This window comes from Colius striatus, chromosome 21, assembly GCF_028858725.1.
Source record: "Colius striatus isolate bColStr4 chromosome 21, bColStr4.1.hap1, whole genome shotgun sequence".
NCBI classification, from domain to species: domain Eukaryota; kingdom Metazoa; phylum Chordata; class Aves; order Coliiformes; family Coliidae; genus Colius; species Colius striatus.
Window position 1 is genome coordinate 6,507,372 of NC_084779.1, and position 26,158 is coordinate 6,533,529.

Below are 26,158 nucleotides of genomic sequence, written 5' to 3' on the forward strand. Positions count from 1 at the left end.
TGAAAACTTACTCATTTTTATTTTTTAAAGAAAAATAATCCTCTTTAAACACAAAGCATGAACTAAAAACCTCTGAGGAACAGCTTCTCCTCCTTTGGAGCGCATTTCACTAAACTGAACAGTGTCAGAGCTCCCCAAACAAGTACACACACATGATATACAGTATTTCTTTCACAGGAAATAAGGTTTAGGACTCAAAATTGTCCTTCTCACACTCTCTAGATACCCGCTCCAGAAGTACTCTGTCCCTTACTCCCACCACAGGACACAGTGATGATCATTTCTGGATGCAACATATATTTAAAAAAAACCCCTAAAGTCTTGGCCAAGCTGACCCTAACAAATGTCTGTGAGAGAGGTTAAGACCATAGTTATTTCCAGGAATGGTGCTTGGAAGAGAAAATGTAGCAGCATCCACAGGCCACAGAAGCTGTTGATTCCAGCTGCCCTGTTTTAAGGAACCCAGTCAGTTCAGCAGCGTTTTACAGATGCTCCCATCACCCAAGGAGAGAGAGTGGGAATAAAACATTCACAGGCCAAACTTGTTGCTTGAGCACACAGCCTAAAATTCAGTGAATCTGGCCTCCATATGCCAGCAATGAGGGTTTTTTTCCACCTTGCCACAGTGACCAATTTCATGCCCAAGATCCTCCATAAAAAGATATGATGGCCTTCAGAAATCAGCAACTCGTTCTACCAGTTCCCTCTATCCCATCAAATAGATATGTGCATCATATTTGGCACACCTGCCAAGCTACACAGACTGTGGAACTGGAACCAGATTAAATTTAGGAACAGCAAAATCACTGACAGTGTCTGCAAGGTCTCAGAACGTGCCCAACAAGCTGAGAGCCAAAGAAAACGTACCAGGGTGTATTGAAGGGAAGGCAGGTAATGGAAAAGGTTTGGGAACCTTTTCTCATTTACATAGCCCTCCTGATCATTAATTGTTGGTAGTATCAAGCAGTGCTCGAATCTTTACCAGAACACTCAGTAAAGATCTTTTCCATTCCATACACTCCCAACAGTTTTAACAGTAGGAAAAACATTAGAAAAATAAAATGTCACCCCTGAACAACACTGTATGGACATCAACAGCATCAGCCACGAAGACCTTTACAGGGGGACCAGATAATCTTTTGTTTCCTCCAAACCAGCTTCATACAGGAAAGAGCAGCAAGATAGACACAGTATTTAAGAGCTAGATTAAGGCTAACAATATAGAGACAAATATGGGCTCAAGTTACTTGAAATGAAGAAACCCTCCAAGTGTTTTGATATATCTGCATGTACATGCACACACACACACACATATATATATACACTCGTGTGCACTATTCAAGCAAAGGCTTCACAACTGTGAAAGCACCACTGGAGAGTGTTCTAGCACCAGAATGAAAAAGTTGGTGGTCTTTCCTCTTCAGCAATAAAATCCAAAGTCTTTATATTGCTTTGGACAAGGTGAGCAAAATACCCTTCCATCAACAGTTTCAGGGAGCAGATTCAGAAGTATGGTGACAGGTTGAAGTGTTCTGGAATACAGGCAAGAAGAGGTGTGTTGAGAGGCTGCAGCTCCTGGGTTGCCAGAAAGGAGAAGAAAATTTTGTATTGCAATCTGGTAGAGACCAACATGGACTCTGGGTGAGCATGATGGTAAAACTCAGCACAGACTGGGAGGTGGAAGTGGGAAGTTTGCATACATGAAGTCACAGTGCACATCTGTTGGCATCATAAAGACAAGCAAACCCACAGTATTCTCTGGCAGGCTCGTCTCTGCATAGGAGGCCCCTGGGTAACTGGAAGTTAGGACAAGGATCCATGAATGGGATGTCACACACTGCACAAGGACATCATCAAACTCAAACAGCAAAGGTTTAAATAGAAGCTTGTTAAGTTGATCTGCTGGCATCTTGCTTACACGCAGGTACTCAAGTGAGCCTGCAGAAGCTTATAAAAGGGACAAAAATCTCTTAATAGCAAGGTTACGGGAACAGTTGGACTACAAGGAACAATTCATGCAGGTTAGAGAAGAATTAATCGTCAGCCTGCAGCACATTCTTCTGCTGTGGGTCTCCATCCTGGATCTAAGGCTTTGTACAAGGTGCTGTCTGTGCAGCCCATTACTGACCCTCTATGGAGGCTGAAGCAAAGAGGCAGAGTCAGGAATGACATCTCCACAGTCTCTCAGATCAGCATGTGTGGGCAGAGGCCTGTCCTCTGCCTGGAAGATGCAGAGCAGGTGATGAGGTCTCACTAACAAGGGAGGGTGGGGAGCAGCAGCTGGAAGCAGGCTGCTAAACCATGCAGGAAAAAATGGAACAGACAGAGAATTTTTCAGTGCTTGAATCACCACTAGTAAAGCCCTATTTAACCTGTCATATAACATGCTCATTATCACTCATGGTGCACTAAGTGAGGCTGTGTTAGTAACTCAAATCAAACATGCAAGAAAGAAAATGAAGTGAAAAGAATGGTGATCATAACTCTGAGGTGTGAGTTTCAGGTCCAGAGCAGAGAATTATCAGCAGAGATACATTTTGTTCCTGTGCACATGCAAGAGTACAAGAGAGAGAACAGCAGCAGAACTGAAAGAGAGGAAAAGACACAGTAAGCATAATTCAAGATGCAAACATGGGGCAATGGGGTGAGGAAAAGAAGAAAGAAGGTTGAGGTAAGGGAGCCCAAAGGAAGAAACAACAAACAACTCATGAGCCACTCCTGCTTCAGGAAATACATAGTTAATGTTAGTCATCTCTCTTTTCACTAGGTATCCTTGACACACTGGTAAACCTTCTCTCTGCACTTGGGATTTAAGAATCAAAGGACAAAGACCAAGATTTTTTATTTCCCTAAGATGTACTAAATGTTTTTGAGTATTCAGCACAATGCTCTAAATGGCCCCTGAACTGCAAGCAATGCTGAAGACTCACCCAAAAGCAGAAGTGCCCAAATGATACACTGCTTTTTAAACTCTTGGGCTACTTCTGTTGGGTTACAGAAGAGGAGTCTATTCAGAAGGCAGAATTGTCCAGAAGCAGGTTTGGTGTTTCTCATTGACAGCACCTTGGCATTTAACTAAGAAATAGTTGAAATGGTTACTCAGCAAATCCCAATATCAGATTGAGGTGTCAGGTTTGTGGAGAAATACATAGAATCAGACAGCTCCTTAGGCATCTCCTAACAGAACAGGATTTGTGCGATGTACAGCAAGAACAAGCCGAGCCACTGGCTGCTGCAGTCAACACATCAGCAATCAGAGCTGGGAGATGAAGCCCTTTGACTATGGTGCAAATCACATGGGGATCCTTTCTTATTACAGAATTAATTGTCACAGAATTAATGCCTCCTGGGTAAAGCAAAGCACAAAAGGATGTCTGTCCAGGATTTGTGCATACCTACAGCAGCAGTGCTAGTTGGAATATATACAGTTTCTGAGAACCAGCACAACCACAACAGCAACTGGTCGAAGTGGCCTCAGGGCACAGCCCAGGTGAAAGCACATGGACATAAAAGATGCAAGAATATGACAGAGCAGCCAAGGTCACCTATGTGCTTAGGCAAGCTTAAGGCAACTAAAGAAAATTCACTGATAATTTAGAGGAGAGAGTCAAAGGGAAAAGAGGAGCCACTGGGAATACTGTTACAGCAGCCGAAGCCCAGCATCAGTTCCTAAGCCATCCCTCTTCTCCAGCTCATTTGTTCTAATTCTCCTCATTTTACCAGCAGCACAGCATGAGGTTAATATGTCAGAAAGAAGAGTTGGGACAGGTTTCTCCAAACGTAGCTTACACATGTTCAGGCTTGTGTCTGAGGTGAGCTCCTTGGAAAGAAAGCGAGGGGGTGTTTGACTGGCTTCTTGCTTTCAACTGGAGCTTTCTGGGAATTCTGCCTGTCACATCCAGGGACAATCCTGTGAAATGTTCTACCTGGAAGGGATGGCAGCAGACTCCTGGGTTCCTTGTGCTAACAGCTGAGTATACAGTAGTTTTGTCAGAAACCACCATGTACCAGTGGCACAGCCATCAGGTGTGAAGCTGTGGTTGAATTCTCATCTCCTCAGAAGCGGGTGGGACCAGGAAGCAAAGGAGTGTTGGTTCAAATCAACGCAGGCTCCGGTAGACATAGGCTGATGTGAAGATGGCATTGAGAGTCAGGCTCAGGGCCAGCAGACCTCGGAGAGCAGAGCTGCCAAAGTGACCTTAGAAGAAGAGGACAACATAAAGGAAACAGAGAATAGTAGAAAGAGGTTATTAATGAGTTGATGAGATAAATAGCAATGAACACTGTTCTGCTCTTTCACTCTCTTTGCCTACCATTTTCACCAGAAGCAGAAATTGCTGAAGCACTTCTCCTGTCAGGAAAGATTCCAGTTCTCTTTGGTTCTATTTTCATCTCATTGCTCTTACCAGCCCCCACATCCCCACCCCTTTCCTTCTGTCTCAGTTTAACACTCTGTGAGTATATTTCAGACAGTTCAAAGAACAGGAATAGGCTTACTAAGGTCTTAGAATAGCAGGCAGAAGATCAGTTTTGCCACTGCCCATTTATTTGATCTCAAAATCAGATCAGGAAAGATCTCAGTTACCCCCATAGAAATGCTCCCATGTACATGTAGCACTCACATGACTTGCACCTACCTCTCCAGCCTGCCAAATCTTCCCCTTTGGTAGTTGTGTCTACCACACAGGTAGATGAGTGTGATGAGTGATCCTCCTTTTTGATGGAATTATCACTGCAAATACTTCCTCCTTCCACAGCAAATCTCATATCTGCAAGGAGAAAAAGACAGGGAAATTCAGAAAGCAGCACTGAAAACCAAAAGTAGCAGAAGTTACCAGACTAAAACTAGACATGAGTAGTGAATGGTTGCCAGGTAAAACCATGAAGCAATTTGAAGGCAGGAGCTAGGAACAAAAGGCAAATTTCCCTGCTGCATGCTTATCTCACACACTGTCCATATCAGCATCACCACATCATGTTAAAGGAGTTATTAAACAAGCGTGAGGCAGTGTCAGCAGTATCCCTTGGGCACCACTACAGTGAGAGAAGAACCTCTGTTTTGGCAGATAAGAGGCTCTGCAGGCCAATAGATTCTTAAGGGAGCTTTGGTAGCCTAACAATGTTTACCACCTGTGCTTTTCCTGATTTCCCATCTATTGTGTGGCCTTTGCTGGCAAGCCAAGCCCTTCCTACACATGCATTTCCAGGAGTGCAGCAGGCTGCCAGCATACCGTGCATTCCCCGCTCCCTGAGGTTCTTCTTCGGAAAGGAGGAAAACTCGGTGGCAAAGATGTTGCTGTCTGAGTGGGTGTGCTCCTCTGAGCTGGTTGGGGTGAGCAGTGCCTCATTCTGTGATGGGAAAAGCAGCAACTTCTGTCCTTTGAGGTTGAGGCGGGCAGGGCTGATGAGTGGCCGGCGGTACCGCAGGGAACCCGAGCTGGAAGTCACAGAGCCAGCGACCGACGGTGCCGGGGAGGGGATGCGGGAGGGAGCAGAGCTGCCTGACAGCAGGGAGAAGTGCTCTGAAATGGAAACATCCCCCAAGAGAAAACGAGATTACAACCCCCAATACAACAGGCACAGTTTCCTTGAACGATTCTACATGAAAAGGTAACAGGAGTTGCAGATGTCCACCGTATCTTGTACTAGAAGTCTTTATTCATTCCATCCTCACACTGCAAAACACGAAGGAATTCCACTTTGGTACACTCAAGGTTGATTTAGACTAGAGGTGGGTTTATGGGGTGAGCTTTCCTGCTGCTCCAGAGATGGCATGACACATGCTGTTCTGCAGGTAAATTAACTGTTCTGGCACATCCTTTTAAAGGCTGTTGGGAAGGTGTATTAGGATTCAAGGAGGTCTGCATTTAGCCCAGGCTGTGACTACATTTCCAAGAGCAAACACTTCAGCAGCACAAACATGATCCATTTGGGGTCAGAAGGGCAACAGACAGGTCACTGGAGGACAGGGGAGCAAAAGGGCAGAGCCGACAGGGCAGCCAAATTTGCAGTTCCTTGGGCTGGGGAAGAAAAGTGAAAAGAGCTGCCCTAGGAACAGTTTAAAGTCTCCTATCAAAGCAATCTCGACTGTAGAGCAGGGAATGGGATCCTTGCTTTGTCTTACGGACTTCACTGTGAGCTCTCCCAGGGAGAAAACATCCAACACATACAGCACCTTCTTTTAATGCAAACTCACTCTTAGTTGGAACTCTCCCTGCAGCATTTTTAACGGTAAAACTGCCACTGTCACTGGGATGTGAGCAGGGTGGAAAGAATTAAGCTTGGACCATGTGTTTCAACCCCCTCACTGAAAATCCTGCAAAGACAGTCGCTCTGGAAGGTTCAGTGCATTACCTGATGTGGGAGATTCCTTGCATTGAGAGGACTGTGAGGCTGGTCGACTTCCACTGAATAAATAGCCAGAATCTAGAAATCGAAAGAGAAACAGAAATGATCTTCCTCTCTGAGGCCCTGCATCACTCTGTTGTCATTTCCACTGAGGCAGAAAGTTTCACACACACTTACCTGCTCTGGCCAAGGAGGGGATGGTACCCAGTGAGAGTGCCCTGTTGAGACGGCCGGGAAGAGAGGAAGAAGAAGTTCTGTGTGGAGATCTGAAGAGCTGTTGGGCTGTCAGCTGGAGAATACTGGGTGGTGTTGGGACAAAGAGGGACGTAGCAGAGGAAGGGAAGCCAGTCCCAGAGCCAGTGGGAAAGAGAGTAATGGAATCCCCAGAAAGGTACCTGCAAATGACACGCATCACAGACACTTAGCAATGAGCACATTCTAGTAACTCGCCCTCTCAGTTGTACTTCTTGCATGAACACTTGCTTTGTTATCAGGTTTATACTAATCTTTCAGTGCAGGAGTGCAAGATGCAGAAAGCTTAAGAGTTTAGGAGAATGTTCTTTGAAACTGGGGAAGGAAGAACTGTTCAAACTTACTTAATGTGCACCAACCTGTCCCCAAATACAATGTGGAAAAAATGGTGGAACAGTTTAGGAACTTGGGTACAAACAGGCACAGTACCTTGGTTCCCGCCCTGAAGAGTTCCCCGAGACCACCAGAATGTTTTACAAAGTCCAGATACACACAGGGCCAACAATAGGTTACTTCTTGTTCTGTGCACATGCAAACACCATGCTTAGATACGTCATGACTGTGAGAAGCAAGTAGTCACCTAGTAGTCTTTTTTTCTAGTCTTTAGAAACCAGAATCAACATCTTTCCTCTGATGCCAGCACAGAGAAAAATGTTTTTATGGGTACCTAGATAAATCTTTAGGCACAAGAGCTCTGTTTCAAAACTAACACTCAAACCTTTGCTATGCTTGCCTTTATTATGTTTCTGTGAGGAATGAAGACTTACTACCCTCATTTTACAGATAGCACAGAGAAGCAAAAAGTGACTTGAGGGTCACATAAAAATCCTATGATTTAACAGAGACACAAACCTGGGTTTTCCAATCCTAAACTGAGGCCTAAACCATTCCATTGTCCTTTCACTGCATAATTAGCCACAAATAAGTACTAGCATAGCTGTTCAGAGGGAAGTGTGCTCCTGTAGCTTACACTCCAGGAAGTCAAAAACAATCTCTATTACAATGCCTGGAAGCAATTTAACTTGGCAATAATAATAGTAATTGTATTTCTAGGTGTGTGGGTTGTTTCCAATGGGTTCTTTCCAAGGGAAGGAGTGGAGCTGTAGTACAGCATGTGCAACTTGAGAACACAAGACTAGAGATAACAGACAAAACATGCTAAAGGTACTTGTACCAGTTAGCTTCATTTTTAAGTGCTACAGACAGACTTGCACTCCACTGGTAAAACAACAGTAAAGGGGGGATTTGTATTTTAAGCAGTTTTTGCAGCTAGTACTACCACAGTATTTCCCACTCAATTACTATATGCAAACAAAATATGCAATTAGTGTCTGATATCCCCATTTCATCACCTGCCTTTTCAAGTGGCTTAAAAATTAACCTAAGCTAAATGATCTGTCAAAAACTTAGTCCTATTTTTACCTTCTTTCTATTCTTCCTTGCAATCTCAGCCTGATCTTAGTCTACATGTATGGTTTAGTTGACTACATTGCTTCAGAAACGAGGAGTCAGCTTTGGAGTCTCACTTGTGTCCTCACAGCATCAGAATAAGCAGAAAGGTGCAATGGTGAAAGCACAGGAATTTTATAGTATTTGCAACAATTGGATAAAATATGTTTGTTACCTAGAAGTCTAAAGAATGAATAAGATCTCCCAAGGACTTTTGTTTAGTTAGAAACAGGTAACACACTTGTCAAGTAAGTCACGATGAAGTACTAACAAAGTATGAAGTGTGTGTATTTCAAAATGGAGATATCAGACTTTGCAGCACAAAATCAAGCTGAAACATTTGGAGGTTTAATCTCACTTCTGGTGAAAAGAGAGACAGATGAGAGCTTTTTCTTCTGTCAGAGGAAAGCCAGTAGTAAATCAGAGCGTGAAGGAATGTGTCTCAGTCTGTGAGGTGGTTTATGTGCCATTCACTCTTGGAGATTAAAGAGGTGATGCAGCCATATTATGCAGTGCTAACATACCCAGAAGAAGCAGTCTAAGAGTTAAGATTACAACTTAAAATATCTTATAAAACTACTTATCTGCTAGTACGAGGCAGACATCAACAATCCCGACCAGCTTAATCAGGCTGAACAACATCTGAGCCACCCAGCTTCCTGGTGCTTGCAAGCAGGACATGCCTTTAACAGCAGCAAGGAACTCATCAGTCTTGCAGCAGAAACTGCCCAACCTCTTCAGGTTCCAGAGGACCTGGGAAGGGTGTCATGCTTCGCAAACGTGCAGAGTCCTTAGGTGCACATACATAGACACATTTGCCCCACCACACACACAGGTGTATACAGCAGATGTACATGTCCATCTCAGCTTTGTAAGAGAAAACGAATGGGAAAGGAAATTAGAAGTGTAGTTCAGGTCTATGATATGTACCATAGCAGAAAGAGTGATACCTACCACTCACTGTGCTGTGGCTGTGAAGGGCCAAATCAGAGCATCACCTGTGAACAACACAGCTAGTTTTTCCTAACTTTGCATCTTTTGTGTCTTTGGGCTAGGAACCAAGTTTTCCATCTCCTTGCTGCAGTGGAAAACAGCTTATCTCACTTAATGGCTTTTAGTAGTTCTTCACTTAATGATCTGGAAGATATTATAACATTTTATCACTCATAACCAGTGTCTGTCCTGGGATTGTAGTTTTTTTTGGATTGGATTTCTATGAGCTCTGCTGCTCAGCAGCCCCACTGCTCATCCTCACCAAGTCAGTGCAGTCAGATCCTCTGAGCAGTTGATGAATCACTTATCTTGCCCCATCTAGAAAAGGAATTTTTCTGGGTAGCAAAGAAGTGCTGAAGAATTTTAAGTATAACCTTACTAATGCCTTGGGACTGAGTGCTGACCAAAGAATGGCTGAAAATACTGATCCTTTCTCAGCAAAGTAACTTCTGCAACGTGCAAAATCGTGTTCCCTTTCTCTGTGTTCTTTAGTGTTTGGCACTGTCATTTTAAGAGGACTAGATGCTGCTAAAAAAGCACAGGTGCTTCATATCTGAGACGCTGAGTTGAACTAAAACCTCTTTCACAAACAGACTAAAGAAGGTGAGGAGATCAAGAGGATCATAAGACAGAAAGCAGCCACTTCACAGCCCTGGAGTGGAGCAGTGCAGCTGCGTCTTGGCTCTCAGACTACTGCATTGCTCCAAGTCACTTGTGCATGTGATAACAGTGGGTCTGGTAACAGCAAAGAAAAAAAAAGCAAACAAAAATAAGGAAGAAAGAGGGGGAAAAAAGGGAAAAAAAAAAAGGCTCTGGAGTCAGACAGTTTGTGGAAACAGTCAGGGCCCGGAAGCCGTTTATTTCAGAACTTGATACTGAGAACATCAAAAACTGGGTATGTTCATTAGTGTTTACAACGATCACAGCGTTACGAGACAGCTGGGCACAACTCTGCTACATTGATACTTTAAAAATAAATAATTAGAAGGTTAAAGAAGAGTATTACATGGTATGGGACTGTACACTGTCCTGAAGAAACACCTCCTGCCAGCAGAGCCTCCCCTCCTCTGTCCCAATACCTCCCTTTTCTCCACAGACATCACCATCTGTGACTGCCTTTTTGATTCACATTTTAACCAGAGATGCTCTATCACCTCTGGGATGGAGACATGGAAGAGGGTAGACTACAGGGCTGTAAGATGGACCAACTCCTACTATCAGACAATTCAGGACATGAATAAAAAGGTAAGATGTGGCTGCAGTCAGGCAGCTTGCTGCGTGTGCCCACGTTCCTCTGACTGGAGGCAGCCAGGGGAGTGTGTGTCAGTCAAGTGGTAAAATGCTTCCTCTGGTCTTGAATCTACTGCCTTACTGCTGGCTGCAAGACAAGCAAGCTTCTGTGAGCTCACATTCAGCTACTTCTCTGGCCTGCTGCATCACACCAATCAGAGGCTTAACCTATGCCTCTGGTCAAGTTGACAAAAATCAGGAGAAAAGAGCAAATAAAAAACAGGCATAGGGAGAAGGGAGAAAAATGCTAAAAAAGGGCAGAGGTCTTGGACACATTAAGACTGTGAAATGTGACTTAGAGTTAGAAACTTCATCTGTCAAGGCTAAGAATTGTTTTCTCCTACATGTTGCCCTGCTTCAGATTAAAAAGGAGGGCTGAATTATAGTTGAAAATGCTCCAGCTGCCAGGTCCTGCACTAATACCTTCTAGACTACAGAAGGATGTTTGGCATCAATTTTACCTTCCCTCCTAGTTGGTAGCACAAAGGTGGTGTGTGTGTGTGTGTATGCACATCCCATGTCTGCAAAAATACAGATTTGCTGGCATGACAAAAACATTGCAAGGACCTCTTCCCTGCCTGTGCACTCAGCTGTGGTCCCAAATGAGGCTTTACAGGGGATGACTCAAGGTACACTTCAGGACTGAGTACTGCCCCTTTCATATGAGAGCATCTGCTACAGCTCAGAGAGGCCCCAAGTGTGGCTGCAGGTGACAGCACGCCTGGAACCAACTGGCAGGTTGCATGTGACAGCACACGATTCCAAAAGCATCTCTTTAAAAACCAAAGCAAAGCCATATATCACAGCTCTCTGCTTTCATGAGTGGAGTCAGTCTGGAGCAACCATCTGGCTATTAATGATATTAATTTTTAAAAGAGGATAAATAGTTTGCCCACAGTACATCAACACACACTTTCTATAGTATCTAAGCAGGATTATTAGCTTCACATAATTCCAGCATACTTGAAAAATAGTCATAAAGCCAAAATAAAACACCACAACACCATTTTTACGTTCCCCTCTTGTCCTCACCCTTTGACACACCCCAGTTCAGCTCACTAAGGCATGCAAAGCACGGTACTGGGAAAAGAGGAGTTAATAGAAAGAATGGGATATAAATATAGCAATTCAGAACCATAAAGGGCCACAAAGGTGTCAGTTTGCATGCAGTGATGTCAGTAAGGGCTTCAGGAAGACCAGGAGTAGCAGCAGCAGAGATGCTTACTTGGTTGCTAGCTCTGAGCTCTCCCTCAAGTCCCCTGTAGGCTGCAGAGCTGCTCAGAAATTGAAGAGTGCAGCCCAAGTATTCTCTTATTCCCAGCGGAAACAAAAGACAAAGGCTCTGGCCTAGCAGACATACAGGTACCCCTGTCCCAGGCTGCAGCTGTGTCAGTTCCACTGAAGCAGAGTGACATAGTGTTGTTAAAAAACTCATCCAGTGAAAGGCACTTAATGAACCTACATCAGGCCCTTCACACACCCAGCTCTGCTGGGCAGGGCACCAGATGCTTTTGAGCTGGTACATCAGCCATGGCCACTGTGAGAGCAGATCAGAATCAGCCACTTTGGGTTGGAGCAGGTTTGATTTCAAGTGACATACAACCCTGCTAACAATCCCTCCTGACCTCAGCTCCGTTCTGTAGTACCACCCTCTGGTCCAGACACCAGCATATGGCCAATGTTAAAAAGCAGCACCTGAAATTAGAGGCTTTGGGGCTAAAATCCTCTAATATTGTTCAGTTAAGATGTTTGTATGCTCTGGGCTGCATGGCTGAGAGAATCCTCAGGCAGCAAAGCTGCACTTGGCGACCACAGGTTACCATGTGTTCCTCTGTCGCCTCACACAGGAGTCCAGTCAAGTGAAAACAAGGACCTCAAAGCACCAATCAAGTGGTTCTAGATTATTTTTGTGTCAGCTGTGTGAGTTACCAGCCCTTTGTTAGCTATTAAACCCCTCAGCAGAAGGAAACGTATACCAATGTGTCATACAAAATAGCACCTCAGATTCATAAGGGTAGTGGCTTTGTGCTCAGATGTTGGACTTGCACCAAAACACCTGAGCTGGAAGCACACATTTCCCTCTGCTGGACTCACTGTGGGGGGGAAGCAACCAGAGAGTTAGATGGCATCTCTAACTACTGAGACACTTCTTGACTGAATCTCAAGTGAAAAATGCAAAGTTGTCAAGAGTACCTTCCATACAGAACCCACAGCATAGCACAGTGTTGAGAAGAATCTCTTTGCCATATAAATCTGGTACTGCAGGAACAGTTGCAGTGAAGGCAGTGGTGGTTTAACTGATTTTTTTTTCCAAGAAGAGTAGACAGTAAAATATTGGTAACTTAAAATTGATCTTCTTCCAGCCTAATTGTCTAAGGAGACACAATTGGTACAGTTGAATGCTAGTGGTTTATACATCAGAACATCTCTGGAAGACAACACCTTTCTCCTTCTTTCTTCCCTCTCCTCAATCAATCATCATCCATCATCACCAAAAGCATGTGAGAAGAGCAGAAAGAGAGGAGGCTGTCAGCATCAGAGTCTCTAGAAGATGAAAAATTCAATTGTTTTGAGTTTGGTTTTGAGGCTCTGAGGTTCTTTGTTGTTTTTAAAAGCAGCAGCACAGACATGCTGAGGCACCACGAAGTGGGAAAATAAGCTGACACCTGAGCAAAGACAAAAGCTTCTTTGGCATTAAAACTGAACCACACTTCATTAGGTGTTTTGTTAGTTTGTTCTCCCCTTGAAAGTTTTCCAATTACAAGTCCAAAATTTCTTTCAACTATAAGTTTTAGACAAAGCACCACAGAACCCAGGGCTCCAGTTGTAAAGTTTGGCTATAAAACAATGTAGCTTTCTGATGTTCTGACATATAAAATTAGTGCAACTTGTAAATATACTGCATTTGGATCAATCTGCATAAAGCAAAGGTAAATGGATTTCTTGCTTGCAGGTTAATGACAGTTAACACATCTCCCAGATGAAAAGATTTTCAGCTTTGTATAGTTTTGCACTTGCTGTGCAAACAGAGCTAAAATATTTCCTAACAGTATTATTCAGGCTTCACAGTGTAAATCCCACTCCTCACAGTTCTACCTACTGCCTGTTCCTGATATCTAGTGTGTATCCTCCCCATTCCAACACAGAATTGGCCAGGAAAAGAGACAAGAGAAAAGAAGAAGAGGCACAGAAAAAACAACATAACACTTCACAGCAAAACAGCATAAAAGGCACCAGACCCCAGGGAGCCCAGAGATGGGGTATGTTTAAATTGAATAGAAAAAAAACCATGCTACAAAAAAGAGAGGAAAACAGCAGCTCAGAAGAGACAGGAGGCCACATGAAATAGGACAAAGTGAAACCTAATACAGCCTTGACTTTCAGCTCCTGAAAGCGAAACATCTGAAGCTGTTGCCACTGAAGATGTCCTAGACGTACTAGATTCAGTTCCAGTGTCCATTTCATTAAGTGGCTTTGTCCACTTTATCAGTAGATGGGCTGCAGGACAATGCTGTTGGAAGGGTCACTGCAGTGAGGAGGTTTCCAAGGGTGAAATCACTACAATCACTACACTGAAAGGAAAGCTGCCTAGACAGGGGTAGCATGCCCATACACAAAACTGTTGTGTTCCCACCCCCCTTTTTTTTCCCCCCCCGACACTTCTTGTCCTTTCACCAGCTTACTACTGCCTGGCTTAGCACTGCTCCCTGATCCAACAGGGTGACAGGTACAGAAGTGAGACTGGATTTTGAAAGGAACGTTTCCCACTCCATCTCCTAACGGAGGGTAGGAAAGATGCACCAGAATGACTGTGAAACTCTAACCCAGAACCAAGGGCCCTGCACACTTCTGCTGGGTTTTTCCCTGTTTTGCTGCAGTCATGGGGCTCTTGCAGTGTTTTCTCTGAAACAATTCTCTAAATTTAACAAGTGTTCCTATGGAAAATGGGACATCTTGGTTATCATGTGGCATTTGGAAAGTCTGAGGCTGGAACAAGCAACAATCTGTGACTCTGAGCTGGAACACAAACTGTTTTTGGGGTCAGGATTGATAAATGATGGGAACACAGAAGAGTGGAACCAGATGCTGCAGATGCTGGATTCCTTTTGTGGACAAGTAAATAAACAACCCTCAGAGCAGTGTCATTCACAAGCACCAGAATGCAGAAGGGTGTTCTGTTGGCTTGGAGGTGGATATTGCATTTATCTGAAGGCACCAGAGAAGAGCTCCAAAGCAGAGCACACATGGGAAGCAGGTTTGTGTGCCTCCTTCCAATGCCAGCTGTTAAGTTACAGGCACATGGTCCTTCAGCCAGGATCTGTATGTTCCTGGGCACACTCAACTCAGTTTGTTAACAAATCTCTATAGAGCTTTTGGCAGTGCAGTCTTTCTGCTTTCACAGTGAAAATCGGCTTGAAGAACAGTAACTGTGAAAACCTAGGGAATAGCTTTTGTTTCCTTTAAAAAAGCTTCTATATTTTCACTAGCATCTGCAGCATCCAGTAATGCCTGAATTTGTCAGCAGGAGATGCAGATACTTCACAGTGAGAGCTGCATTCTGATTATTTTAGAGCTTATACGCAGGAAGATGGAGACATCCAATTAACTTCTACCAGACTATTAGTGTGGCAAGTTCCACTGCTCTACTCTCAACAGAGGAAAACAGCACATCTTCTGTAAATGCCATTTCCTCTTGAAAGCACCAAATCCGGACGTGAAACTCAGCGGTGTGCCTTGCAAAAACCAATGCAGGATAATCAGGCTGCTTATCCTAAGAGGCCCCCCGTGAAGTTAATCCTACAAAAAGCCAAGCAGCTGAAAGCTCCTTCCTCCCCACACAGTGACATGCAGTCATCCCAGCTTTCAGTGGAGGCCTGCCAGGCACTCAACCCAAAGTCACAATTTCCAGACCTCTTTCCTCAGCAGCGTTAGCACCAGTGCCAGACTTCAAAAATGAACCCCTCCAAGCAACAACAAAAAAATCCATCTCTCTTGCCACACAGCACCAGAAGCTCCCACCCCTTCCTGTAGCACATCCTTCTTAACCTGTGTTCTCAACATTGACTAAGTAGTGATGTACAATGAAAGCTGACCATATACCACGGCATGATATTAGTCCCACCTTTGCTCTCTTTCTAAGGCTACAGGAACATATGCATTGTCATGCAGTTGTGTTTTTACACAGATGTTCCTTGGGCCAGGAGATGGGTAAAAAAGAAAACCAGCACTGGAAGCAACAGCCACTGGTAGATTTGAAAACTTAGCCTAAAACAGCGTTCAGATATTCAATCAAGACATCCTGAGCTACATAACCTTTTAAAGCATCCTTCTCAGGGCATTACTGAAGTTGCAGTTAAAAGCACTTAAGGATGCCTGTCCATTTAAAGCAGGAGTCATCAGAGAAAGGCAGAGCAAGAGAGCATGCAGTGAAGTGATGCTACACAGTGGAAGGCAAGAACCACCAGGTTATGGACCACGTGTGGTGGTCTCCTCACGTGCTTGCACACCATGCAGTGTTACTGCAGCACACGTTATGAGGACGTTACGAGGACTCGGAATCCAGAGGCAAGTTCCCATCAGTTCAAGATTAAAATGATCAGCACCATTAGAAAACTGAAGGTGGCCTGGGCCCCATGGAGGATCAAGGCAGAGGATTCCTCTGTGACTGGCTAAGGATGGACAGGCAGTGAGAAGAACCCGAAGGACAGGAGAAGCCAGAATCTCTTTGGCTGGAGGAGCAGAATGGGGAGAAGGCTGCATTTATGGAGCAGTTTGTGAAGCGGCTGCTGGAAGAATTTGCTTTGGGGAAGCTGGATATTTGCACTGCTGACGTAGGATGCAGGAGGAAGGGAGAATGGAGGCAGCAGGAGTAGCTTCCATGGCTAGCACCAGCAGTGGAAATGCTCCAAGCAACCAGCACAGTGGGAAGCAAGGATGGGAAAAATTAAATATATATATATATGAGGAAGAAAAGATCTTCACTGCTTATCTAATTAAGAAAAACAAAAGAAGAAGAAACAGAAGTGGGAAAAATAAAAAGAGGAGAGAGAAGCACCAGTTGCAAAGAGTTCACAAGGCTTTTTTTTTGCTCCTTCCCCCAGCGTCACTGCTCTGGCTCTGACCTTCGGGGCCGGAGTCTCCGATGGCCCGTTGATTTCCGCGTGGCCACTGCTGCGGTGAAGCCCACCAAGCAGCACAAGGACGTGGTGCCAAATTTGGCTGTGTCAAGCCAGTTGGGTGTTTCTGTCTTCAGGTACCTCTCAGCTAAATGCAGAGTCATCACTACGAACCACAAGACTGAAGCAAATGCATCGATCCTCCGGAGCCTGCAATGCCAAAAAGAAACCAAACAAGAGACAAGGTAAGAGTTTAAAACATCAATAAATCCCCTTGGTCCTGAGGAAGAAGAGGGAAGGTGGGGATGGTACAACACACTGAGCAGGTTATGTACTATCTCTTACTATGGTTCTATCATCTGCAGCCTTTCCATTCACAGTAATTCAAGCTTAAATTGAATGAATCAAGGCACAGATCCAAAGTAAGCTCTGCTGTCTCCACCCAGCTGGCTGGCAACCCAAAGAGTAACAAGGAGAACTGTGCCACTCAGTACTACATGTGCTAAACATTTATCTCCCAGCTCAGTGAATCAAGACAGGGCAAAAGACCTCAAAATAATGCAGTTTTCTTCTGTTTCATTTAACAGAGCACACCCACCTGATCCACCCAGCCAGGAACATGGCCAGCAGGCAGGTGAAGAGCCCAAGGACAGCGACTGCCATCTGATGATTCTTCCCATAAGCCCATGCAGCACTCAGGTTCTCCACCACCTGCTTCGGCAGCAGGCGGAGCAGCTCCCGCCAGCTTGCCACCACCACGGAAGTGTCATTGGCCAAGCCTGCATGTGAGCTTGTGTCAGTCCTGTTCCAAACAGACGCTGGACCGGAGGAGACCGGAGCAGGGACTGCAGCACTGAGTGAGAAGGGGTCACCTGATCCATACACGGCCATCAGAACCAGGAACGCGCAGCTGAGGAAGGCCAAGAACCGCAGAAATATCACCTGAGTCGGTGTCGTAATGGAAGCAGAAGAGGATGATGAACATAAATTCTGCAGAGGAAGGGAGAAACACTTAGAAGCTGACTGAGCCATAGCTATGTTTTGAAATGGTGGTTTATGAAACATATCCAGACTGTATTGTTTACTGACCAGTTTTGCTCATTTAAGCCTCCACACCAGGCTGACACGACACCACACGGGATGTTGCAGAACAGCAAAAGCAACAGTGGAGCTATGAGCAGAAGCCAAGGGCAGGTAGAGCAGTGAGGCAGGGAGGGTCATAACTCATTTCCCGTAGTTCTTACTTCCTCTTCCTACCCTGTACTCTGTAGTTTCTTGCACCTTACTCTTCCCTTCCTCCCCTTTCCTGCCTGTCCCACTGTTTTCCTTCCACAATGTTCTTATTACATTAGACTAATCTTCTGGCAATTGCACTGAATGACATCAACAAGAGGAAAACCACAAACTAACATCAGAAACATCTGTGGCAGCACAGAAAATGCCAAGGCTGCTGCCTTCCCTTTCCAGCAGTAAAGCCAGGTGTAGAGGTACCTAGTTCCCTCTCAATTCTCTCATCCCCCCCCAGCAGGTACCTGAGTATAGTTCTTGTCTGTCTCACGGCGTTTGAAGTGGTGGTTGAGCAGCAGTGCCCGGAGCTGCCGGTTCTGATGTTTTATGTAATACTCCACCGCAGCCTGGCATGGACGGCACAGCTTGTAGGTCTGTTCTAGATGATGCTTATACACCTCAATCTCCTCATCATATTTGCCCTGGTGAGAGAACAAGAGAGGAAAAGTAGGTGAGGACTGCAGGTCCCTCAATCAGTTATACTTGCTACAGACACATGAGCGACGTGTGCTTCCAGTCTCAGATGAGCAGCTCCCTGAAACCAGGCTTGAACAGTGACCAAGCTGGAGGCCAGTCATACAAGTCAACTTCACATAGAGGTAGACTCAGCTCCCATGTCCCAGAGGAGACAAAATAGCCTTTGGAGAAGGCTGCTGTGGCCCAGCTTCAGGAAGCTGAATCTCTGTAGCCTGATTTCGCTATCTTTGTCAAGACCTTATGAACTCAACACAGAAGATCAGACAAACAATTAGAATTGCTTTTCCTCTCCTCAAACGAGGGGACACAAAAGACTTGTTGCCCCTTTACACCACTGTGCTGGAGAAAGAGACTCAGCTCCATGCTCGAAGGCTGTCAGTGTCTGAAGACCCTGGTGAGAAGAGCTCAGGGAAGACAGCAGGAAGAGCAGATAGACACATGGACAAACATTCTCCCGTGATGCCAGGCCCTAACAAACACTTACCTCCTCCCTTGGTGAGAATGAAGCCAGCTGTTTGATCTTCGTGGTCTGATGGTTGTTGCACTTCTTGCAAAGCAGAACTTGGCTGCTCACCCACTGCTGTGGTTTGGTAGGATCACAGAAAGTCGTACCACCTGATACAACATGGTTAAGGTGTTCCAGGTACTGAGCTGGGATGGGCTTGTTGTAGTCTCCATTCTGACAAGAAGCATGGAAAGCAAACATGAGATGACAAAATCAAAGCTAAGTTCGGAGCTTTATGCTTCTCATATTCATCTACATACAAAAGAAATAGAGATAAAATGCTTTAAGTCTTCTTCCCCTCCCCTGTTCTGTGCACCTACTGCAAGCAGCTGGTGCCGATAGATTTTGGCTTAAGGCAAGCTTTGTTATTTAATACTCTAAATACAGCAATTTGCTACTCCAAAATACAAGACCAGAGAAGAATCATTCCATGTATTTAAAAACCAGATTCTTAAGACATACTGGTGAAAATGTCATTTTTGCACATCCCAATAGATTGGGCTCTTTCTCAACTTTGATCAAGTGAACAGCTCCTGAGTTTACCAGTTCTCAGTAGAGACCTGCCAGCAGTCAAACTGCTGAGTCTGGATCATCTCAAAAAGAGAAGCAGGGTTCTCCACTAAGCACCACTTCACAGGGCATGCACCCTCCCAGCCACCCTTCAAACAATTTGTCACAGTACCTCTTGGAACCCGTTGTACTGCTCACAGTTGGGGCAATCCCAGCAGTTGCGATTCCCATATGGCACTACCGTGTCCTGGTTGCAGAACCAGCAGTTCACTGTCACGTGTGTGGGCTTCTTCCTGTTAGCAAAAGAAACATGTCAGACATGAACACTGAGTTCAGTTGATGTAGAGAAAAGCAATGGCTTTCAAAAAGGGAAATGCAAGAGAGGCTGGAATAACAATCAATTGGTATGAGTCAGAGTAACAACTGTAGCAATGAAAGGATGGACTATTAAAGCAGAAACAAATTCTGCCTGATGCTTGTATTCTTTGTGCTAGTACTGTGAACATGCCAAAACTTTAAAACCACCCTTGTGAATAACCCACTTAATTGTTTTTCAGGGGCATATTTGCAGATGTAAGTCCTCTCCATAATCAGCAGTCTTAATGTACGCAAAGGGTGCAGGTGAGTCGCTGCTTAATACACAAAATTATGGGAAGAGAGGTTACAATCCACAAAAACTGTATATGATAGTACATAGAAACTCAGGGAATGGGCTCATGGTTATAGTTTTATCTGCTCTGCTTGTTAGAAATCTTTTCAAGGACAAGTGCATGTTGAACTATCCCAAGGTTCAGTCACTATACCTTGTCACAGATTCAGATACGTAAGAAGGAACTGAGGAATCAACACATCTTCACCAGTTTTTATGCACTAGAAGTGAAGGGACAAAGACTAATGACCTGGATCCATGAACTCCTTTTTAAAAATCACTTCAAGAGAAACAACTGTGACAGACCCCCATTACAATGGGTTGTGAGAGACGTTTGAGTCAAGAACTTCAGCAGCCTGGCCTTTGAGCTTGCCTGCTCAAGGTATGCATTTGTCTTGAAACTCAGCGCAATATCTAAGAGGAAGCTTCCTGGCAGGTCAAGGCAACACAGCCCTGCTGTCTGGGTTTATCAAAATGTGTCCCAATCACACCTCTGAGAGAGAGCAGCTGTTCAGGCAAAGCCCAGGCAGGGACTCGCTATGGCAGCTATGCAGACAGACAGACCCAGCTGCCACCAGCTCTGTTTGCTGCCTAACCCCACCAAGCAACCAGTGTGAATCAGCTGAACAGCTTGGAAAGCAGCACTGACAGCAACTGAGCAGCACAGAGGCTCACTCAGGGCCTGGAAAGCAAATAACATTTAGCCAAAGTGCTCACCAGTTGAGAGCAAGTTCTTTCTGCTCTAGGAAATGTTCTCTGCTGCTACGATGTTCTGTACCAAAGCGTCTTCTGAATGCTGTAGAAATGTTGTCTGGCACCTTACAACCAAACAGGCAGGTGGTTGTCCCCTAAGATAAGGTGGCTTCTCTCTCAGCCATCACCTTTCCAGTTGGATGCCTACCATTAAGGTTCTTCCCACTCCCATTTCTAATGACAATGTCTTGAAACTTGATTTATAAAAGATCAAACCCCCAAGTGATGCTTGGGCCTCCTGTTTAAGTACTAATGATGAGGATAAACTTTAAATGAGGTATCAGAAAGGAGCCTAAAAAAGCTAGAGCACACAGAGGATTCCCTGCCAGATGCTGAAAGAAAATGGCTTGAGCTATCAGGGTGACAGGTTCTCATCTCAAAATAGATGTAAACACCCACACCCCTCTTAAAATGAATATTCACTGCTCAACTTTCTTCACTGCCAAGAGAGCTCAAAGCAGTAAGTGATCCGAGCTAAAAATACCATCATTGAAACTGACAGGCAAAAAAGGAGAAATTTAAACCAGACAGAAACGTAGGTCCCTAGGCCAAGTTATCCATGAGCCACCACTGTGTGAAAGCCGAGCAAACCACAGGTCAAAACAGCCATGTGAAGGATGGACAGCAATACCTGTTGGTGCTAGTTTCATCTCACTATCATAGGTGTAAAATCTATGAAAACACAAGTGCAGAGGCTTCAGCACATTAAGCACCAAAATACAAATCCTGCTTGACAGCAAGCACAGCCTAAACTCTGTCCTCTGAAGCAGGTTATTGCACTGTACTGCATCAAGTGCAACGATCCCACCTTCACACTGCTGTGGCATCATCCTCTGGCACTTCACACACTTCAGTCTAATTTCCATGGCATGACAGAGTAGGTAGACACACTCATTTCAAGGATAATTCATAAAATGAGCAAAGCATGCAGGCTATAAAGCAAAATAAGAACAAATGCCAAACCCTGTTTGAGAACTTGCTAATATCAGAGACCAAATCCCTGGTATACTCGAGACCTTTCCATCTTTCCCAAACGGGATTCCATTTCTCATTCTCGAGGCTGAGGAAGCGCTACCAAGCGTTAAACGGCAGCCCTTCATTCTCACAATATATGCAAAAGTAATTGTTAAGTCCTGGATTATTTAGGCTAAAAAGCAATAATCCTTTCTTTTGTGAACCTGTAATCTGTTGCCATGGAAATACAAGCAAAAAAAAATCACAGGTTCCCAACCTGCTGGATGAAAAAGACAATAAAAGGTCATTGGAGGCAAGAACATGTAGGTAGGGCACTAGTTTTCTAGTAATAGGGCAGGACTTAAAACCAAACACAAGTGCTGCATTCAGAAAGGCTCTCAATTACAGATTTAATGACTTTGGACTATATTGTGAGTGAATTCAGGCAGCAGCTGAAGGTAATAAGCTAGAGCACACATTGCTACTGAAGCCAGACATTCTGATATGAGAAGACAGACAATGCAAAACCCATATAAGTATTTGCCACGTGCTCAAGCCCTTGTAAAACACCAGGCAAATCATCTCTAAGAAGTTTATAATCTAACGCTGTATTAACCTGAATTAGGACAAAGAACCACCCTGCAAAATAAAGCCTGAGCAACAAGAAGTGATTGAATTATTGCATACAGAGATCACATCACCAGCTGACTTGCTGTGCAAACCCGATATGTAGCCTGAACACCCAGAAAAAAGCTAGGAAAAATTCCCAGGTCTGGACAAACTGTTTTGGAGGTAGAATATCTTTGCTTAAGATGACACTGGGGGGACATAACTGGAGTAAACTCAGTTATGAGTTCAACACTTAACTGTGACACTGCTCAGTCAATATGAGAAAATGTTCCTTTGCAAGAGGCTATCAGCCTCCTTTATTTTGCTAACAAACGTCAGCCTGCAGGTGTACCCATTGATCAACACTGTTTTAACAACTATTTTGTGCCTCTTGTGTAACATTAGAAGGAACTCTCTTTCCTTCCAACTCCCAACACTCTCCATTATTCCCATTTATACACACATTTAAGGTCATGCTCAAGCCCACAGTTTTAATGGACTGTCATATCAGTCTCTCCAATATGTGCTGGTCAAATCACTCACCTAATAATAACAAACTGGATTTCTAACTATTTTCATAGAATCATAGAATGATAGGAGTTGGAAAGGACCTTTAGAGATCATCTAGTCCAACCCCCCCTGCAGAAGCAGGTCCCACCTAGATCAGGTGGCAGAGGAACACATCCAAGTGGGTTCTAAAGATCTCCAAGGAAGGAGACTCCACACCCTTCCTGGGCAGCCTGTTCCAAACACACTCATTTAGCAAAGTAAGAAATTAGAGAATACCAGAAGAGTATTGAGAAACACAAATGTGAAGCCCCAAAGAATTATCAGGGTCACTTTTTGAAAACACTTGCAGCTCACCAGCAGTTCCAAAGGAACTCGGCAAGAAATGCTTTCCATTCCAGAGATCTTTGGGTAAACTTAAGCAAAATAAATCCAGTCTCTTACCTCAAAAGGCAAGTCAACCTCAGATGGGTCAAAGAAATGCAGCCTGTTTCACTGGAGGCTGCTTTAGGCCACTAGTATTTCTTAGGTGTCCTAAACATGCCATAGAATTGCCAGGTCTTGAATATGGGCTAATATACCGCTGACAATTTATTGGTTCTATAAACAGCAAACACTTCAGAGCAAGCCTTAAGTATTTCATTGTGGATGTAGAAATAGGCTTCTGTTTGAAAGGCTAAACTTGAAGTGAACCTTAACACAATGAGCCCTTGGGGATTGCCTTTTTCTCCAACAGAAGTACTCAATAGATGAGCAGACTGCTCAAGTCTGTTTTGCTATAAGGTCTGAAGTGCCTCTTATTCCATGTATTCCTACATTCACAGCAAGCTAGGATAGAGTAAAACCTGTCAAATCAAGCCTTACTCCTTTTATGAAGTCTGTACCCTGACTTTTGCCCTGATGCTTTGCAAACCTACCTTTCAATTGGTCTGTTTAAATCTGTTCTAAGGTCAGAAACATTCTGTGCAATTAATAGAAAAATAATGACCAAAGGACACTAATAACCCTGATCTGTCTGTAGTCTTCCCAACTTATAGCATTGCCCTAAGAGCGCTCTTATTTCTATGGAATCTAAATTGTGCCCCCTGCAATCATGCTGTCACCTGCAAATCAATCAACACCAGAAGCAAAATACTCTCCTTCCCTGACTCAAAAGCGCCAAGAAACAAAAGGGGAAAGCCGCACGCCTTCGGCAATCTGTAACGCGCCAGCAGCACCGGCAGCTTCCAGACTACTGCCGGGAAACGCTTCAGCTTCCCTAAGCACAGCTCCCACAAGCCCCTGATGCTCAGTGCTGGCACACAAAGGCACCGAGCGGCTCCAGGGGATACGGAAAGACGTACGCAGCCATTTACCTACAAGTTTTTGTTCCCGCTGATAATTCGGGCGGGATCCTTTCCTAGACACGCGCCTCACCGCTACCACCACAGGGACAAAACCCAACCCGTCTCCGCAGCCGGACCCCGATCCTTCTCCACACGCCACCGAGGCCGCTCCCTCGCCGGCCGCGCAGCTCGGCGTGTCCCGCGCGGAGCCTCCCCGCCGGCGCGGCCCACCCCCACCGCCAGCCCCGACCCGCGGCCCGGCGCGGCCCCTACCTCCGCGCAATGCGGTAGAGCAGCAGCCCGGCAGCGGCGGCGCAGACGGTGACGCCCAGCCCGCCGGCGGGGCAGCGGGCCAGCAGCGCCGCGGTTCCCTCCATGCCGCTCCCCCCAGCACGGGCCGCGGCCGCGGCGACTGTGGCGGTGCCGGCGCTTTGTACGCGCGCGGCGGCCGCTCCGCCCCTCAGCCGCGGCGGGGGCGGGTGAGTCACGCCGCGCGGGGCGCCGCGTGAAAGGCCGGAGTCGTGCGGCGGCGCCGCCGTGAGTCAGCGCCGCAAAGGCCGAGATCGTGGCCGCGGGGGCGGGGGCGGCCCGCCGGGCTCCCTGCCCTTCCGGGGAGCGAGGGCCGGGACGCAGCCCTGTCGTGCCTGGCCTGGCTCCCGACTCCACACGCTTCGTTTCGGGCTTTTTTTTCCTTGTTTTCTTTCTTTTCCTAAATTTAGACGCGGGACGCTCAGTGTTACAAAAGCAGCCTCAGCCCGTTTAGGTGCTGGCCCCGCCAGAGCGAGAGATGGAGAAGCCCCGGTGAAGCGTGGCTGCAGCACCCAGGGCCTTAGAGTCACAGAATGGAACGGCCCTGCAGAGCTCCTCCAGCCCAACCCCCTGCTAAAGCAGGTTCTCCTCGATCAGGGGGCACGGGGACGCGTGCAGGCGGGTTTGGAAACCGCCTGAGAAGGAGGCTCCAGGGCAACCTGGGCCAGAGCTCCCTGACTCTTGCAGTAAAGACTTATACACTGCTACCGGCCCAGGCGTGGGGCAAGGCTTTTCAAAACCACACCTCCATCTGAGAGGATTTCCTCCCCAAGGCCCAGGTGCACACACAGGAAACAACAGGGTCTGCAAGGCAGAGAACTGGCAATTAATGTACATTTTTGAGGAAAATGGATAGCTGTTCAGAGAATTGTGGAAAGAACAGGCAGAAAAAGAAGTGACAGTTCCAAGAGAAGAGATTTGCTACCAGATTTTCCTATGAAACCACCTAGTTGTAATAGGGAAGATTCCCTAGTTACACTACTGTAGCTCCCCACCCCCACCAATTTTAGAGCACAGGTTATCACCCTTTGGTGGTCACTGATCAGCTTTACCCAGTAAACCACATGCTGCAAAGAACATCTGACTTGAGCCAAGGGGTAGTATGGCAAGTAGAGCAGGAATTCAAGTACAGGGCTTTAGAGGCACTTGGTTACCTGTGAGTCAGAAGTTGAAGACAGCTGCTCTAGACTTTTCCACTCTCTGGATAGACTGATAACACAATTTTGCAGAAAGCTCTCAGGTTTCTAAAGGGAGCAGCTCCCAGGTCAGACCTATTCAGAAGCTTGCTCCTAGAAAGCAAAACAACACCCATTTATGCTCTTCTCCTCTCAGCAAGCAGGGGTGGGATTTACCGTTCTTGGAGAACAAGCAGCAGGTGGTAGTTTGACAGCCATGCCCCTCTTTAATACAAGAAGGTAAGAGGTATGACCTTAGCTTCCAAAGCTAAGCTTGCCAACAGAAGCAGTTCATACTATTCTCACAAGTGTGCACCTGTAATTTCAATTTAACTCTTAATTTATAAGCAGGAACAGACTCAGTCCTGGTAAAAGTTTCATCACCGTACTGATAATTAAGCCACAAAGAGTCTAGTAATGAAGTCTAAACCTAAAGAGAAATTGCCCAGGAAATTCTAACCAGTAACAAGTTTACCTGCCTTCCATGAAACTGACTTTCTGTGGAAATTGAATGAACAGTGAAAAATGCTTTTAGGTTTTCTTTCAAAACTAAAGGAAGGTTATATTTAAATTCAGAAATCCCTTTGCTAAAAGCTACTTCAAATTCACCCCTCTGGTAACAGGCTTATTCCATATTCAGGGACACCAAT

At 45.4% G+C, this 26,158-nt stretch overlaps 1 protein-coding gene across 3 annotated transcripts; it reads right to left on the reverse strand.

Moving 5' to 3' along the window:
• On the reverse strand, nt 1-24,442 carry TMEM201 (transmembrane protein 201). 3 transcript variants are annotated; one of them, XR_009820187.1, is made up of 12 exons: nt 24,298-24,442; nt 19,400-19,520; nt 18,697-18,891; nt 17,981-18,157; nt 17,047-17,438; nt 16,455-16,658; nt 6,526-6,743; nt 6,355-6,426; nt 5,232-5,522; nt 4,638-4,769; nt 3,790-4,198; nt 1-1,532 (listed from the first exon to the last, which is right to left on the reverse strand). XR_009820187.1 is itself a non-coding variant. In XM_062012845.1 (11 exons), exons 1-11 carry the CDS (start codon nt 24,399-24,401, stop codon nt 4,101-4,103), a joined length of 2,004 nt encoding a protein of 667 aa, XP_061868829.1. In that variant the 5' UTR covers nt 24,402-24,442; the 3' UTR covers nt 1-4,100. The 3 variants fall into 3 exon arrangements, 1 of the variants encoding a protein (XP_061868829.1); XR_009820186.1 differs by having other exon boundaries at nt 1-1,796; XM_062012845.1 differs by having other exon boundaries at nt 1-4,198.
• Between the last annotated feature and the right edge of the window lie 1,716 nt (nt 24,443-26,158).

Excerpts from the sequence above, each read along its gene's own strand:
- TMEM201 (XM_062012845.1), bottom strand. The coding sequence starts at position 24,401 with ATGGAGGGAACCGCGGCGCTGCTGGCCCGCTGCCCCGCCGGCGGGCTG. Across the intron at positions 18,892-19,399 it reads AGTACAACGGGTTCCAAGAG|AATGGAGACTACAACAAGCC; the intron begins GTACTGTGACAA and ends GCTTCTTGTCAG. Across the intron at positions 6,744-16,454 it reads CGGAGACTCCGGCCCCGAAG|GTACCTTTCTGGGGATTCCA; the intron begins GTCAGAGCCAGA and ends TGTCATTTGCAG.